Source organism: Petaurus breviceps, unplaced genomic scaffold, assembly GCF_028583685.1.
Source record: "Petaurus breviceps papuanus isolate PSGF00001 unplaced genomic scaffold, PetGlider_PUasm1.0 181, whole genome shotgun sequence".
Taxonomy (NCBI): Eukaryota; Metazoa; Chordata; class Mammalia; order Diprotodontia; family Petauridae; genus Petaurus; species Petaurus breviceps.
The window spans coordinates 11700569-11714195 of record NW_027185784.1 but is presented as its reverse complement, the minus strand read 5'-3'; the positions used below and the strand labels follow the sequence as shown (position 1 = coordinate 11714195).

General features: G+C 51.8%; 1 protein-coding gene across 2 annotated transcripts in view; it reads right to left on the bottom strand.

Moving 5' to 3' along the window:
- Positions 1-13290, bottom strand: part of FLNC (filamin C) — a 39524-nt gene extending 26234 nt beyond the window's left edge. For both annotated transcript variants that reach the window (XM_069087156.1, XM_069087157.1), the window contains exons 1-8: positions 12530-13290; positions 6566-6814; positions 4011-4108; positions 3620-3770; positions 3330-3448; positions 3064-3141; positions 1344-1506; positions 734-934 (exon numbers count right to left, since the gene is read on the bottom strand). In XM_069087156.1, the coding sequence (XP_068943257.1) occupies positions 734-934; positions 1344-1506; positions 3064-3141; positions 3330-3448; positions 3620-3770; positions 4011-4108; positions 6566-6814; positions 12530-12872 (1402 nt within the window). In that variant the 5' untranslated portion in view covers positions 12873-13290. The remainder of the gene's footprint in view (positions 1-733; positions 935-1343; positions 1507-3063; positions 3142-3329; positions 3449-3619; positions 3771-4010; positions 4109-6565; positions 6815-12529) is intronic.
- Between the last annotated feature and the right edge of the window lie 337 nt (positions 13291-13627).

Genomic DNA, 13627 nt, shown 5'->3' with positions numbered 1-13627 from the left:
GCACTGGCAAGGAGCCCTAGTTTTGCCACAGATCATGGGTTTTGGTAAGGAGCCCTGATCCTTCCATAGATTGGGCACTAGCAAGGGGGCCTGGTCCTGCCACAGAACACACAGTATGGCATAGAACCCAGGGAATGACACAGAATTCAGATCTTGCCATGGAATACCCGGGGAAGGAAGCAATCCCATAAAGTTTAGGTCATGCCAAGGAACACAGGTAGTGCCAGACAGCTGTGGCCATGCCACAAGGTGACCAGCTGAGTCCCACCTCTGAACTAGCTTGTGAGTACTAACGTAGTGGTACTTTCTTGGCCTTGTGGATGATGGGTATGGAGGGGGTAACCAGCATCAGGAGGTCTGAGAGCAGGGGAAAGAATGAGTATAGAGTGTCACCAGTCTGGGGGGGTCCTAGCTTGGTAAGCAATGCTGGTGTGTCTCCCCAGTCCCCGTGTGGAGCTGTCCTCCTTGATCCCTCTAGGTAGGGTCCACTAAACAGTGCTACCCCGCTCAACTGCTCCGAAATGTGGCTCTTCACCGACCCACCCTCTTTTGGGCCCTAAGTCCCCCTACCTGGGATTTTCTTTGCTTTCTCTTTCCAGGAGTCCAACAAGCACCCTTAGGTTCAACACCTCTCTTCCTACACACAGTATCTATCCATCTCATATGCAACCACGGGCTCTGCCCGGGCCCCAGCAGGGATGGTCAGGAGAAGGGGGAGGGGACAAGAGCTCACCTTCAGCCACATGAACAGGGAATGGGCTTCGGCTGATGGGGGACCCAGCAAAGGCCACGTGCACTGTGTGGGGCCCCTCCAGGACAGGCCGGTAGGTGCAGCGGAAGGTGCTGTCCCCCTTATCCTCTAAAGCCACTTCCACTGTGTCCCGCCGACCCTGAGGGTCAACAATCACCACCGAAACGTCGCCATTTCCTGCCCCTGTCAGGGAAGGCACAGGTATCAGTCTGGTTTTAGATAGTCTACCCTGCCCCCTTCCTAACACCTACAAACACACACTCTCACTCTCTCTCTCTCTGTGTGTCTCTCTATCTGTCTCTGTCTCTGTCTGTCTGTCTCTGTGTGTCTCCCTCTCCCCCCCCCCCCACCTTCCTCTTTCTTGACTTGCTCCTGGTACAACTAGGTTTGACAGAACATGCAGCTGGCCACCTTCACATTCCTCACTGCTTCTCGTCCACATCCTTCCTCAATTCCCCTGCCAGGGATACCTCAGGGACCTTCATATCTCTCTTCCTCCCCTTCTCCCTTCCTCTCCTTTTCCTCTCCCTCACAGCAGTGCAGAATCCCTGCCAGCCAGGGGCACTCCCACCCTGACCCCAGTATGCCCTACCTGCAGTGTAAATATCAAAGTAGGTGGGTTTGTTGGCCACATTGCCCACTGGCTCCAGTCCAGGTCCTCGAGCTGACACCTTGTTAGCATCACCCAGGGCCATGCCCACGTTCACCTCAAAGGGGCTGCGCTCGATATTTTGGCCGGCAAAGAGCACTGTCACCTGGGAAGTCAGAGGTCAAAGGCTCACGGTGGGATAGTAAAGAGTAGGGGAGCATGGTGACACTAAATGCCACAGACACTTCTATAGATTGTGGGGGGGGAGAAACAGGCACCCAGAATTACAGACTGAAAAAGACCTCTGGAAGCACCTACTCCAACCTCAACCTGAACCTGACCCGATGAAGAAAACATGCCCGACCCCGAGGGGTTATCCAGTCTCCATTTGAAAACCTCCAGACAGGGCAACTCCACTATTCCTCCAGAGGCAGCCCCTTCCATCTGTGGGTGGCTCCAACCCTTAGAAAGGATCTCTAGGCAGCCCCAGGACCACAGATAGAGCACCCAGGAGTCAGGAAGATCTGAGTTCAAATCCAGCCTCAGACATTTACTAGCAGTGTGACCCTGGACAAGGCACTTAACCCTGTTGGCCTCAGTTTCCTTATTTGTAAAAAAGATCTGAAGAAGGAAATGGCAAACCACTCCAGTATCTTTGCCAAGAAAACCCCAAATGGGGTCATGAAGGGTCAGATGTGACTGAACAACAACAAGCCCCTAAGAAGTGTTTCCTTACGTCTAGTCTAAAGCTGCCTCTCTACAACTCCCACATACTCACTGTCCCTAGTTTTTCCCTCAGGGACCAAACAGAACATGACTAGTGCTTCTTCTATAGGCTACAGCACTTCAGATGGGGGAAGACAGCCTTCTAAATCTTCCCTTCTCTGGGCTGAACATTCCTTATTCCTTCAGTAAACCCCAGTAGGGCATGGTCTCTAGCCCCACCGCCAACTTATCCTCCTTTGTATGTGTTCCAGTTTGTTGGTATCCTTAAACCATGGTGCCCAGATCTGAGTAAAATGTGCCAAGATGGTGTCCAATCAGGGCAGGGTGCATCCAGTAGGACTATCACCTTCCTGATCTTGCACACTACATTTCTCAGTGCAGCCCCAAATTGCATTATTACTATTATTATATTTTGGGCGGCTGTTAACTTATCTTGAGCTTGTGGTCCACTAATACCCTCAGATCTTTTTCTATACTTATCTTAGCTACACTACACCTCCCCCAGACAATATTGGTGGAAGTTAATTATTTGAATTCAAATCTAGGATTTTACACTGATCTCTATTAAATGGAATCTAATTAGATTTAACCCACTGTTCTAGCCTTTTGGGATCTTTTTTGAATCCTGACTCATCTAACTTATTAACTGTATGATCTATTAGTCACATTTGTGATTGTCACCAAGAGATATTTCCAATTTCATATCATCTGCAAATCTAACAAGTATGTACTCTATTCCTTTATACAACCCATTAATGAAAAAGTAAAACAGCTTAGGGCCAAGAAGAAGTTCCTGGAACACTAGGGACTTTCCTCCAAAGACATCCTAGGCTCGTTAATTAGTCAAACTTTGGGTTTGGTCATTTCCCACTCCTTCACTGGAGACCAGGAAGAAATATGGAGTTTGGCAGACGGATATTAAGACATGACCAGTTATAGAGCTGAGGGAGTAAAGAAGGGTGGGAGGGTGGGGCAAGGGGGCGATCTATGGAGATACCTTGTGTAGCCCTGCCACCTTGGGGACATAGGAGACAGCATAGGTCCGGTCCTTGTCATTGTTGGGAACCACTTTGGCCTGTTGAGAGGACAGGAATTATTAAGCATTCAGGTACTAACTCAAACCCTGCCCTAACTCTCCTATGGTACACATGGAGTTACATGGAAACAATCTCCTATAGTTTACACAAAATGGCAGTTAAGTCCAGCAGACAGCTGGATGCTATTCAGGCCCCCTGCTTCTCCCAAAGCCTTCCTTTGCCATACCTCTTCAGTGTGGCCTTCGGGGTCTTCGATGTACACGAGTACCTCCCCTAGTCCTGCATCCACCGTTTGCACAGTGAAATGGGCTGGCTGAAGCACTGTGTTCCCATGAGGCTCGATGCCTGTGGGAAAGGGGATTGGGAAGGACAGATGAAAGAAGACAGCTCTGGCAGAAAGAATCCCCAAAGTATGACTGAGCCCCAGGAGATCTCTAAGTGACAGAGGTATGTTTCCTCCATACAGCTCTGTAATGGGGCCAGGGCAGGGAACCCTCAGGGGCTAGGACTACATACCAGGTCCATAGGCTGTGGCCTTCTTGGGATCCAACTGCTTGGATCGAACAGGGGCTCCAGGTTTGAGCTTGGCCTTTGGGAACTGGGACAGGTAGGTCATGACGGAGTGCTCATCCACATTGGGGTCCACGATCTCCTCAGGGGCAATCACCTGCCATGGGAAATGTGAGAGGTCACCACCAAGACAGCCCCCCCTCCTACAAGGTCCCAGCTCCTCACCCTCTGCTCCTGGTCATGTGTCTCCCAAGAGAGTCACAGCTCTCACCCTGACTCTGCAGCTCTTTCCCTAGGGCCTCTCCAACCAGCCCATCCACTCCCCACTTGTACTCACATCCTGACCTTGATGCCAGCCTCTCCCCCATGCCCTCTTTTTGCTCCCCCATACTAGTACCTGTGGCACCCCTAGCCAGTCATCAGCTTGCTGCATCGCCTCTCGGGCATTTTCCACTGGCTGGTTGGGATCCCACGCCTCCCAGTTGGGACACAGGCCTGAGGAGGGGGAAAGAATGGTGAATTAGAGTTGGCAGAGACTTTAGACAGCTTCTAATCCAGCTTTCTTATTATACAGATGTGGAAGTCAAGATGAGCTGGGATATAACCAGCTATATAGAATCCAGGATAGTTGCTTACAGAAAAGCTGGACAGACCTCCTTCCCCCTTCCCCAAGACATTTCTACCTAAGCAGATTCCTGAAGAGACCCTGAGGATGCCCCCACCCAAAGAGGCACAGTCAAGGTTGGAGCCAACACAGGCAGCTCTGACTTAGGCCAACAATGAGTTCTTTCTGCCCCCAGGCTGACTCTGCCTGGTACCAGTGCGCCTCTCACGCCAGCCTCCTGCCTGTTCAGACCCCATACCAGACTCTAGGAGAGGAAATCCCAAGAATGCTACCTACCATCCTTAGAAATAGCCCCTGACACACTCAGGTTGACCCTAGGGTAAGGCAAGAAAAGGCAGCATTCCAATCCCAGCCACAGCTTCTACTTTGATCCTAGAAACATACCCCCCCTACCAGCTCAGCTTGTTGCCTCAGATCTCTAAGCACCTAACATACTATCCTTGGTGGGATGGTAAGACCATCTCCCCATTTCCAACTGTGTGTTCCAAGGAAACTAAGACATTAAAAGGGATAATGGGGGGGGGGCGGTGTGAGAGATCCTCTGTTGAAGTCACAAAGAAGTCTTAATTTCTAGCTTGGTGGGACTCTGAGGCATTCCCCAAGGTCTCTCCTAAGAGACAGGGAGCAGAAAGGAAGGTGTGAGGGAAGGCCTTAATCTGGGGCTGGCTGGGAAGGAAAGGGGAAGAGGAGTGGTTGATTGAGAGTGGGCAGGGGAAGGGGCCAGCCCAAAACGTAGAATCCATGACAAGCCACTGCCGCTGAGCTCACTGTTGGCAGGAGCAGCTTCAGGCAGTGTATCAACAGCTGGGAATGCTTCTCCAGACTGTAGGACTGCCGAGCACTCAGTCCCCTGCTCTCTCTCTCTCTCTCTCTCTCTCTCTCTCTCTCTCTCTCTCTCTCCCTCCCCCCCCCTCTCCTTCCCCCCCCCCAATCTCTCTCTATCTCTCTCCATCTCCATCTCCTGCTCCTGGGAAATAGAGATTGATGAAGGATTCTACAAAGGATAGAAGAGCCTCTGGGGACTGCAGCACCATGATTGACCACTAGGGGACAGCAGATGTACCATATACTAACCCCCCCCCCCCCCAAAAAAAAATTTCCTTGCTTGATTGGGACAGTAGAAGATAAACTTGGCTTAACTCACAAATGATATTGTGTATTCCCCTAGGTCCTTATTGGTTTTGATCTTCCCTATCTCTGCTCAGCTGCCCCCTATTATAGGATAGAAGTGCAGTGGTAGGGGGGGACGGGGGAGTGGTAAAGGGGTTCTACTCCTAGCTATGTAATGAAAGTGCTGCTTTCATTGTAATAGAAGATTCCCTCCCACACACATCTATAGGGATTCTTGGAGGGAATAAATCATACTCTGACAGGCTACTTGGGTTTGAATCCTGGCTCTGATATTTTCTATTTGTATGTTTGTTAGCAAGAGGCAACATGGTATAATGGACAAAGTTCAGTCTTGGGGTCAGGGTCCTGCCTCTGACCAGGGACAAATCACTTAATCTCCCAGTCTACCCACCCCCACTGCTGGACCACTCTCCAAGACTCAAGGGACAGACAAGTTGAAAATCTGCATTGGTGAAGGGAGGGTCCACACTGAGAGTTCCCTACATTGATGAAAATCTACTAGATTTTTTTCAAAGTGACTTGACTAAGCCACTTAAACTCACTTCTCCCTTGTCCTCAGTTACCTCATTTGTACAATGAAAAGTTTGGACTAGAAGGCCTCTAAGGCCCCTTCCAGTTCTACATTAATGATCTAAGACTAGTCACCCCACTATCAAAGGAATTCTAGGATAGAGATCCCACAACCCCCCTTCTTTAATAGTTTCAGTGTTTCATTTCTCTGGCTGCTAGAAAGAAAATGCTTCCTTGGGTCTAACTTGCAGCCTTCTTTCTATAATCCCTGTCCTGTTTCCTTCCATCTTCTGCCTATTATAGATAGAAAGTAAAAAGAACACTGACCTTAGACTACATAGACATGGGTTTAACCAAGTCCCAACTCTGCCATCTGTGAACCCTGTGACCCACGTGAACATGGGAAAATGACAACATCTCTAACCCTCAGTTTTTCTACTGCAAAATGGGAATCACCATACTTACACCAGAGAATAGTAAGGAGAGGAAAGTGTTATATAGAGAAACCTAGGTGAGTTCTGATTATGGAGACCAGCTGATCAATTCTCATTCCATAATGTTAAAGAGCTCCCTGATAAAGGACTCATACTTCCCAACTCTCCCCCCTGCCAATACATCCAGATTCTATGTTATCATAGAATGACGGCTTCCTCAAAATTCTCCTCATAGTCACATGAATCTCTTACCTGGGGCACAGTTGTCCACCAGGGCCCCCAGGGCCTTGCCATCCTGCCAGTCTTTGTTGAAGTTGGTGATGGGCAGCTGGGGCACCTTATTCTGAATCCAGCCAAGTAACCGTTGCTTGGGGGTCTGTTTTCGAGCATCTTCATCATCCTCATCCTCCCACATGGGCATGGAGATGGAGTAGTGCAGGATCAGGGTCCAGATAAGACCCAGGATCAGCTTCAAGTTCCCATCCACAATAGCCTTGCTATCTGTGGGGAGAAGTGTCACAAGAGAAGTCATTCCCTCTGCAGCCTTCCCAGAATCTTTCCTCGAAGCACACATCTCACTGATAGCTCAACAAGTATTTATTAAAAACCTACTTTGTGCCAGGTAATATGCAAGGTGCTAGACATTCTAAGGTAAAGCACGGAAAAAGTCCCTGTTCTCAAAGAGTTTACATTCCATTAGAGGAGATAACATGAGTGTATATGTGGTTATATAGACATATATGTTCATATGTGTGTGCTTACGTGTATACAACATGCACTGCTCTGGTCCTTACACATATATATGAACTCTTGATTGTGTATAGATCACTAATGTAAATCAACACCTTTTCTGTACTTTATAATCTTAGAGCATTGAGAGGTTAAGTGACTTGTCCAGAGTCACACAGTCAGTTGTATCAAGGGTGGGACCTGAGCCCAAGTCTCTCTGGCTTTAATGCCAGCTCTTTATCCACTAGGACACTGTCTACAAATGTGTGTGTGTATTTTTTTTATGTGTGAATATACCCAGAAATGAAATACAAGGTGGTTGGGGAAAGAGGGCCCGGCAGTTGGGAATGTTAGAAAAATTAAGAGACCTTTGTGTAGAAGGTGAAGCTTGAACCAACTGAGAGACTGTGGAAATGAAGAGAAGTGAATTCTAGATACTGGGGGTAGCTCATGCAAAGATGGGAAATAGAGAACGTTAGTTTGATTGGATTGTTGGCTCCATCCTTGTCTTTAATTCCCCTTGCTCCCCCAACCCCTAAAAAGGGGCCCAGGGTCAGTACCAGCTGTTCCTAGAGATGCTTCAAGGAAAGGGACAAATACTTGAGCCAGGGCCCAAATTTGTGAGCAATGGTGTCATTGAGGCAGAGAGGCTGAAACAGCTAGCTGGACTGGGTTGGTCCCTGCCTTGTCCCCCAAAATTCGTGAGAGAGGAAGGGTTGAAACTGATTCTGGCTGTGACCAAAATATACCCTGAACAAGTAAAAAAGTCTTTGGAGCCAGAGAAGCGGGGAGTGAGGAACAAGAAAGAACTGAATTCTCTCATGTTTGGGGTGGGGGCGAATGTGTAAGCCAGTTGAATTTCTTATGCACTAGCTAGGAAGAGGACACAAGTTTGTGGCTTGGGAGCATCTTAGTCTCAGAAAGTCCCCTTCATCCAACCCCCCTCCCCAGTTTTCTGTACAATAAAAAGTTATAACTTCCCTGCCTGGATTAGAGAAGACTAGGTTTGTTCTAATAACCAAATAATCCCCCTCCCCCAATCCCATCCAAGGATATTCAAGTGCCGATCACAACTGGACGCTGTTTCCCTGAAACCCTGCTTGTTCATGAAGGCAGACATAGGCCAGAAACCTGTCAGCTTCCTGAGGAATGGCTTTTTTTTTTTTAGCAGGGGGGGGGGGGGGGGGGGGGGGGGAAGGGGTAGCCAAGACTGTTTACAGTAATCACTGGGGGCAGAGAGGGGCATGGATAAGAAATAACACTGAGACTTTTTTTCTGAATAGCCCCAACTTTCTACCCCCTTTCTTTTCCTGACTAGGAATCAGCCGTGGCAAAAAAGGAAGACAGGAGTGCTACAGGACTGGAAAGACCCCTCCCCTTCCTTCCCTACCTTTGAAAAAACTATGGGAGGCCTGGGGATGCCCCCTCATGCTCTGAGGAGAGGCCCAGAGAAAGTTTTCACTCTCTTGGGCTTATTCTCTCTGGTCTCATCTCCTCACCTTCCCCCACCCCTCCACATACTCCTTTCACTGATTCATCCTTCCTTCCCCATCAGTTCCCCTCCCCCCACCCTTTTCCCCTGGCCCCTGGACTCTACAGCACAATAGTTTGGCAGCTCTTGGATTCCATGACACACTCACTCCCCCAGCCTGTTCTCAGTCTCTCCTCTCTCTCATACAACAGACACAAACACACATACAAGTGTTGCAGAAACTCACACTTCTGACACCCTCATGAGGGTGGGGTAGGAACCCTAAGAATCTCATAGGAAGCAGCCCACATTTCCCTTGGAATGCCAGTGTTTGCACACATAAAGACAGAATGAGAAGGGGAGGGGATGCCCCCTGGGGGGAAGGAGATGTTACAGCTGGGGGTAGGGGCCGAGATGGGTCCTGGTGGCTGGGAAGGAAAACTTGTCTCCCCCAGCAACCGGCACCAGGCCAGACATTGAAGTTAGCCATGGGCTAGGGAGAGGGCTGGGGGCAGGGAACCAGTCGACCGTTAACTAAGAAAGCAAGATTCTTCTCGATTGTTCCCAATCTCCCTCTCTACCTGGCTCCTACACACAGGCCTCTCCCAAACACATCCACTCCCCATAAAAGTCAGATGAGTTCCATCAACAAATGGCCCCCTTTCTTCTCTGTCTCAGCCTGCTTTGAGATCTCAGCCCCACCCACCCTCAATAGCAAGAGAGAAGGGAAAAGGATGAGCTGAGGGAGGTATTGGGACAGCTGCCACTCCCTCATGTCCCCCCTCTCTGCTCCCTCTTCCCACCCCCACCCCCCAGCTGTTGGCTCTGAGAGAAGGAATGGCAACTGGGGAACAGCTGAGAGACAAGGTTGGCTCACTAGACTCTTTGTTCACAGGTCCTGGGGGAGGGGGAACGGAGGTGAAGGCAGGAAGGGGACAACATCACCTTTAGCCTCGCCTGAAATCCCTCTACACCGTTCCTTCTCTTTACCTCTATCCAGGCCTGGGGAGTGGGGTCTAGCTCCAAATCTCCCTTGCCCAGAGACAACAGGATCAACGCCTGGCTAAGAGTACCAGGAAGAAAGAGCGACACTTCTTGGGCCTTCACTCCCTCAAAGACATGGGATAAAGGAAAAAGCAGAGCACTCTAGTTTCTGATACCCAGGCAGAGACATCTCGGGTCAGCAGTGCCAACAGGAAAAAGCTGAGTCAGGTCCCTACCCTGGTGTCAGGGTTTCCCCCCACACTCAAGTGGGCAGGAAAGAGGTTGACAAGAGTTGGCAGAATAGCGCCAGAGGGCAGAAAGTCAACTCTTCACATCTGTTCACAGCTGGGCAGACCCTTTGGTTGTCAATGGTTCTCTCCCCTCCCTCCCTCCTAACCCCTGGAGCTGCATTGCTGACATCTTATCTCATAGATGTGTGAGAGCCACTTGGCCCAGACAGTGAACAGCTCTCCTCCTTCCCCACAGGAAGCAAAAGTTCTCTTTCTTGATCCTCCTCTCCTCCCTGTTGCCCAAATCAGCTCCTCCTTTTCCCTCTAACACCAGCTCATCCCCTCCCCAGTCTTCTGTGAGCTCTCTCCACCCATGGGAGGCTCAGTCTGTGAAGTCTGTGAAGGCTGTTGGGGCTGAAAACTTTTTTGTGGAGATGTGGAGAGAGATGAGGTCAGGGAGGATGAGGCCCCTGGATGGGGGTTGGAGGTGGTGGATGAGGCTGAGAGTTTGGGGAATAATTTCTATCTCCAGATAGATGCAGTATGAGTTTCTGAAGAGCAGGACCCTACCCACTCATAAGCTCTGCTCAGCTATCGTACATGCCCGTAACCCCACCATCTGCTTTCAACCTATTCACTGAAACTTCAACGCTGCTCTTTCTTCGATTAATCCCACCCCTCAGGTCAGGTATTTTTGAGGTGGTTCCTTCTACCCTTCATAACCCTACTTGTTCCAGACTCTTCTGGTCTTCTCTACACTCCCCACTCACCCATAAGCTTTTAAATTCCCTGTATCCCCTGCCTCAGTGGCATCCCTCTTCTTCCTCTACCCCCACCCTCACCCCTGCTCCAACATGGCCTGTCCTTCTGGAAAACTCAGAGACATTTGCTGTGTCACAACCAGGCCATGCTATTTCCAGTCTGGGGCAGGCAGTGGGGGTGGGGTAGGGGGACGTAGGTCATTGGGGAAGGAGCTCGTGAAGTCCAGGGAGGGGACTGGACAGGACAAGGGGCCCCATGCTGACCTCAGCTGCTAATTCAGGCAGGCCCAGTGTTAGTAGTGGCTCAAGGGAGGACACAACAGACAGCAGGATTAAGTGGGAATGTCTCTCCTTACCTCCCACTATGAAGAATTCACCCTTTCAGGCCCCTAGCTATCCCTATCTCTAGTGTAGAGACCCCATCACACACTACTATCTTCCATATATGTAAACATTCTGGGCTCCATGGAACTGTGGAGAGCACCCTGATGGGGGGGAGGCTCCTTATTTTTAACTGATAGAGACATTCGTCCTTTTGAAACAGCAGATCATAAGGTATGAGTTCTCCATAACCCTAATCTTACTCAAATCACATCCACAGCTCCCTAGTTCTGCCACTGCCCTTTCCTTCCTCTCTCCCTCCCCTTTCCCTTCCCCCACACAGCCCTGTCCTGATAGAAACCAGGAGAAGGGAATTCTGCTTTCTCAGAGCTCCTCTAAAGTTCCAGGCAGATGTTACTGGTTCTCTCCCCCCCACCAAACACACACACACACACACACACACACACACACACACACACACACACACTTCCAGCTGTGATCCTTGTGCCTCAACCCTCCCTCCTCACACACAACTTCAGGCTTTGGTTACACTAACGTTTATACTCTCCCTTCTCTGTATGTGGGGACTCCTCCCTTGTTTCCTGCCCTTTGCTTGGGGGGGGGGGGTGTGGGTAGGAAAGGAGAATGGATCTGATACGAAGACCCTTCTTAGGTAGGGAGAGGAAGAGTAAGGACAGGCAGGGGTTAATGTTTCCTATGTTCACTCAGTGCCTTTTTAGGTTTCAAAGGCTGGGTCCTACCCTCTTCCCCCCCCGCCCCGGAAAGGCCCCCAGGGGCTGGGCCCAGCTGCCAGGCACATGCCTCGAATGGGGGACAAGAGGAGGGAGAAGATGTCATTGCTTCCTTCAGTACCACAAGGCTACCCCCAGCCCCTAACACCTTCCCCTCATTTAAAAGGAACTCTTGGAAGCAACCTCATCATCCCGTCACAGATCACTCCTAACAATGGCAGGCCAACAAGGGCAGTGGCTCATATCCTGCCTCCTGGTCTCCCCTAAACCCTACACTTAAAACTTACTGTTTTAGTGACCACAAAAACACCAAAGAGAGGGACAGGAAGGGGAAACTGAGGACAAAAAGATCCCAGAACTGTTGGATCTGCTAGCAAGGATCTGGCATGGAGGGCAGAGAGGGCTTTGAAGGGAGACAGTGAAGGCAGGTGCAGGTGCCAGGCTGCGATGTGCAGGGAATGGGAGGGAGGGAGAGGAAGGGGCGAGGCACATGTTGGTGTATCCCTTTCCTGGGTAGCTAATGGGTGTGTGTCTGTGACTGGAGGAAAAAGTACTGTGCCTTTGGGCTGGTGTGGGTAGGAGTGTGTCAGCGGGTGTGAGACAGGGATGCCAGGGACTTTCTCTGCGCTAGCAGCTGAATCCTCCTTCGCCCCACTTCCCCACCAGGGTTCCCCGACTATCCCGCCCTCCCCCAAACCCCAGGGGCTCTCCCAATGGCCACTGGGTCCGAGCCCAGTAGGTTCCACCAGAGAAGGCTCCTCCCCCAGGCTCTTTCCACCGGCCAATGGAAAGCCCCAAGGTCCCCCTTCTCGCACTCCGCGCGTGGACACCACCCTGCACTAGGGCCTGGACAAGGTTCTGCCTCCGTCCTCGAGCCGTCCCACCCCCGCGTGGGCACAGGCGGCCCAGGCCCCTTCTTTCCCCACCCTGTCCCGTCCCGTCCCGACCAGTCCTCCCCAGGTACTGACCGATGGACACGAGCTTGATGTGCTCTCGCTCCAAGAACTCCAAGGCCACGGACACGTTTTCGAGTTTCATCTGGCGAAAGTTGGGGCGCGGGTGGAACTTGCGGTACATGCGCTTCTGGCTCAGCACCTCGAGCAGGGCGATGAGGCGCAGGCCGTCGCTCAGGTCCCTCTGCAGGTCCCCCAGGCGCTTGCCCACGCACTTCAAATGCTCGTTACACCAGCGGGTGAAGGTGTTCTGCTGGATCTTCTTCCACGGCGCGTCCTCGGCCAGGTCCTTCTCCGTGGACGGCATCTCCTCCATCTCCTCGCCCAAGCCCTCGGGGTAGTTACTGTTATTCATCATGATCGCTTCGGGGTTCGGGCGGAGTCTGGGGAAGGGGCTTCGACGAGCTGTCGGGAGTCCGGAGCCTGGGTCGGGAGGGCAGGGCTTCGGGCGGCGGTTAGCGCCTTCTGATGCCGGTGGACGGGGTCCGGAGCCGGCTCGGCGGGGCAGGGGTGGCCGGGCCCGGGCTGGGCTAGGGGCAGTGTCCGCTGCGGGCTCTGGCTAGCGGTCCTGGGAGCTCCTGCCTCCTCTTCACTTAGCAAACTTGTGTCGCTCTCTCGGGAGCGCGGTCGGTCAGGCTGGGCTCGGACTCTCCTTTCCTCACCTCTTCCACGCCTGCCTCTCGCTGAGCCTGAGTCTCTTTCTCTCTCTCTCTCTCCCTCTGGGGGGGCGGGCTGAGCGGTGCTCTGGAAATGCAGGGCCGGAACGAGGGCGGGGGGTTTAAGAAGCCCCTGGGCCGCGGGGGGGCCCCCCTCCCCAGGCTCACGTCAGAGCGCCGGCCTCCCAGGAATGCCGGCCGGCGGGGCCGGCCTGCGCGGGGTGGGGGCAGGGGCGGGGAGGGGGACCAGAGGAGGCCCCGCCTACCCCCTCAGTAGCCTGGAGGCTCTGAAGGGAAGGGGAACCGGAGAGGGGTCTTCCCCAAGTCCCTCCTCCTACTCTCACGCCAATCTGACCCCCCCCACCCCCAGCCAGAGGAGCAAAGATTTGTCATTAGGACACTGCTCCCCAAATCTGCTCCTCTGTCAAGGTCGGAGATGGGGGAGAATAAGGAAAAT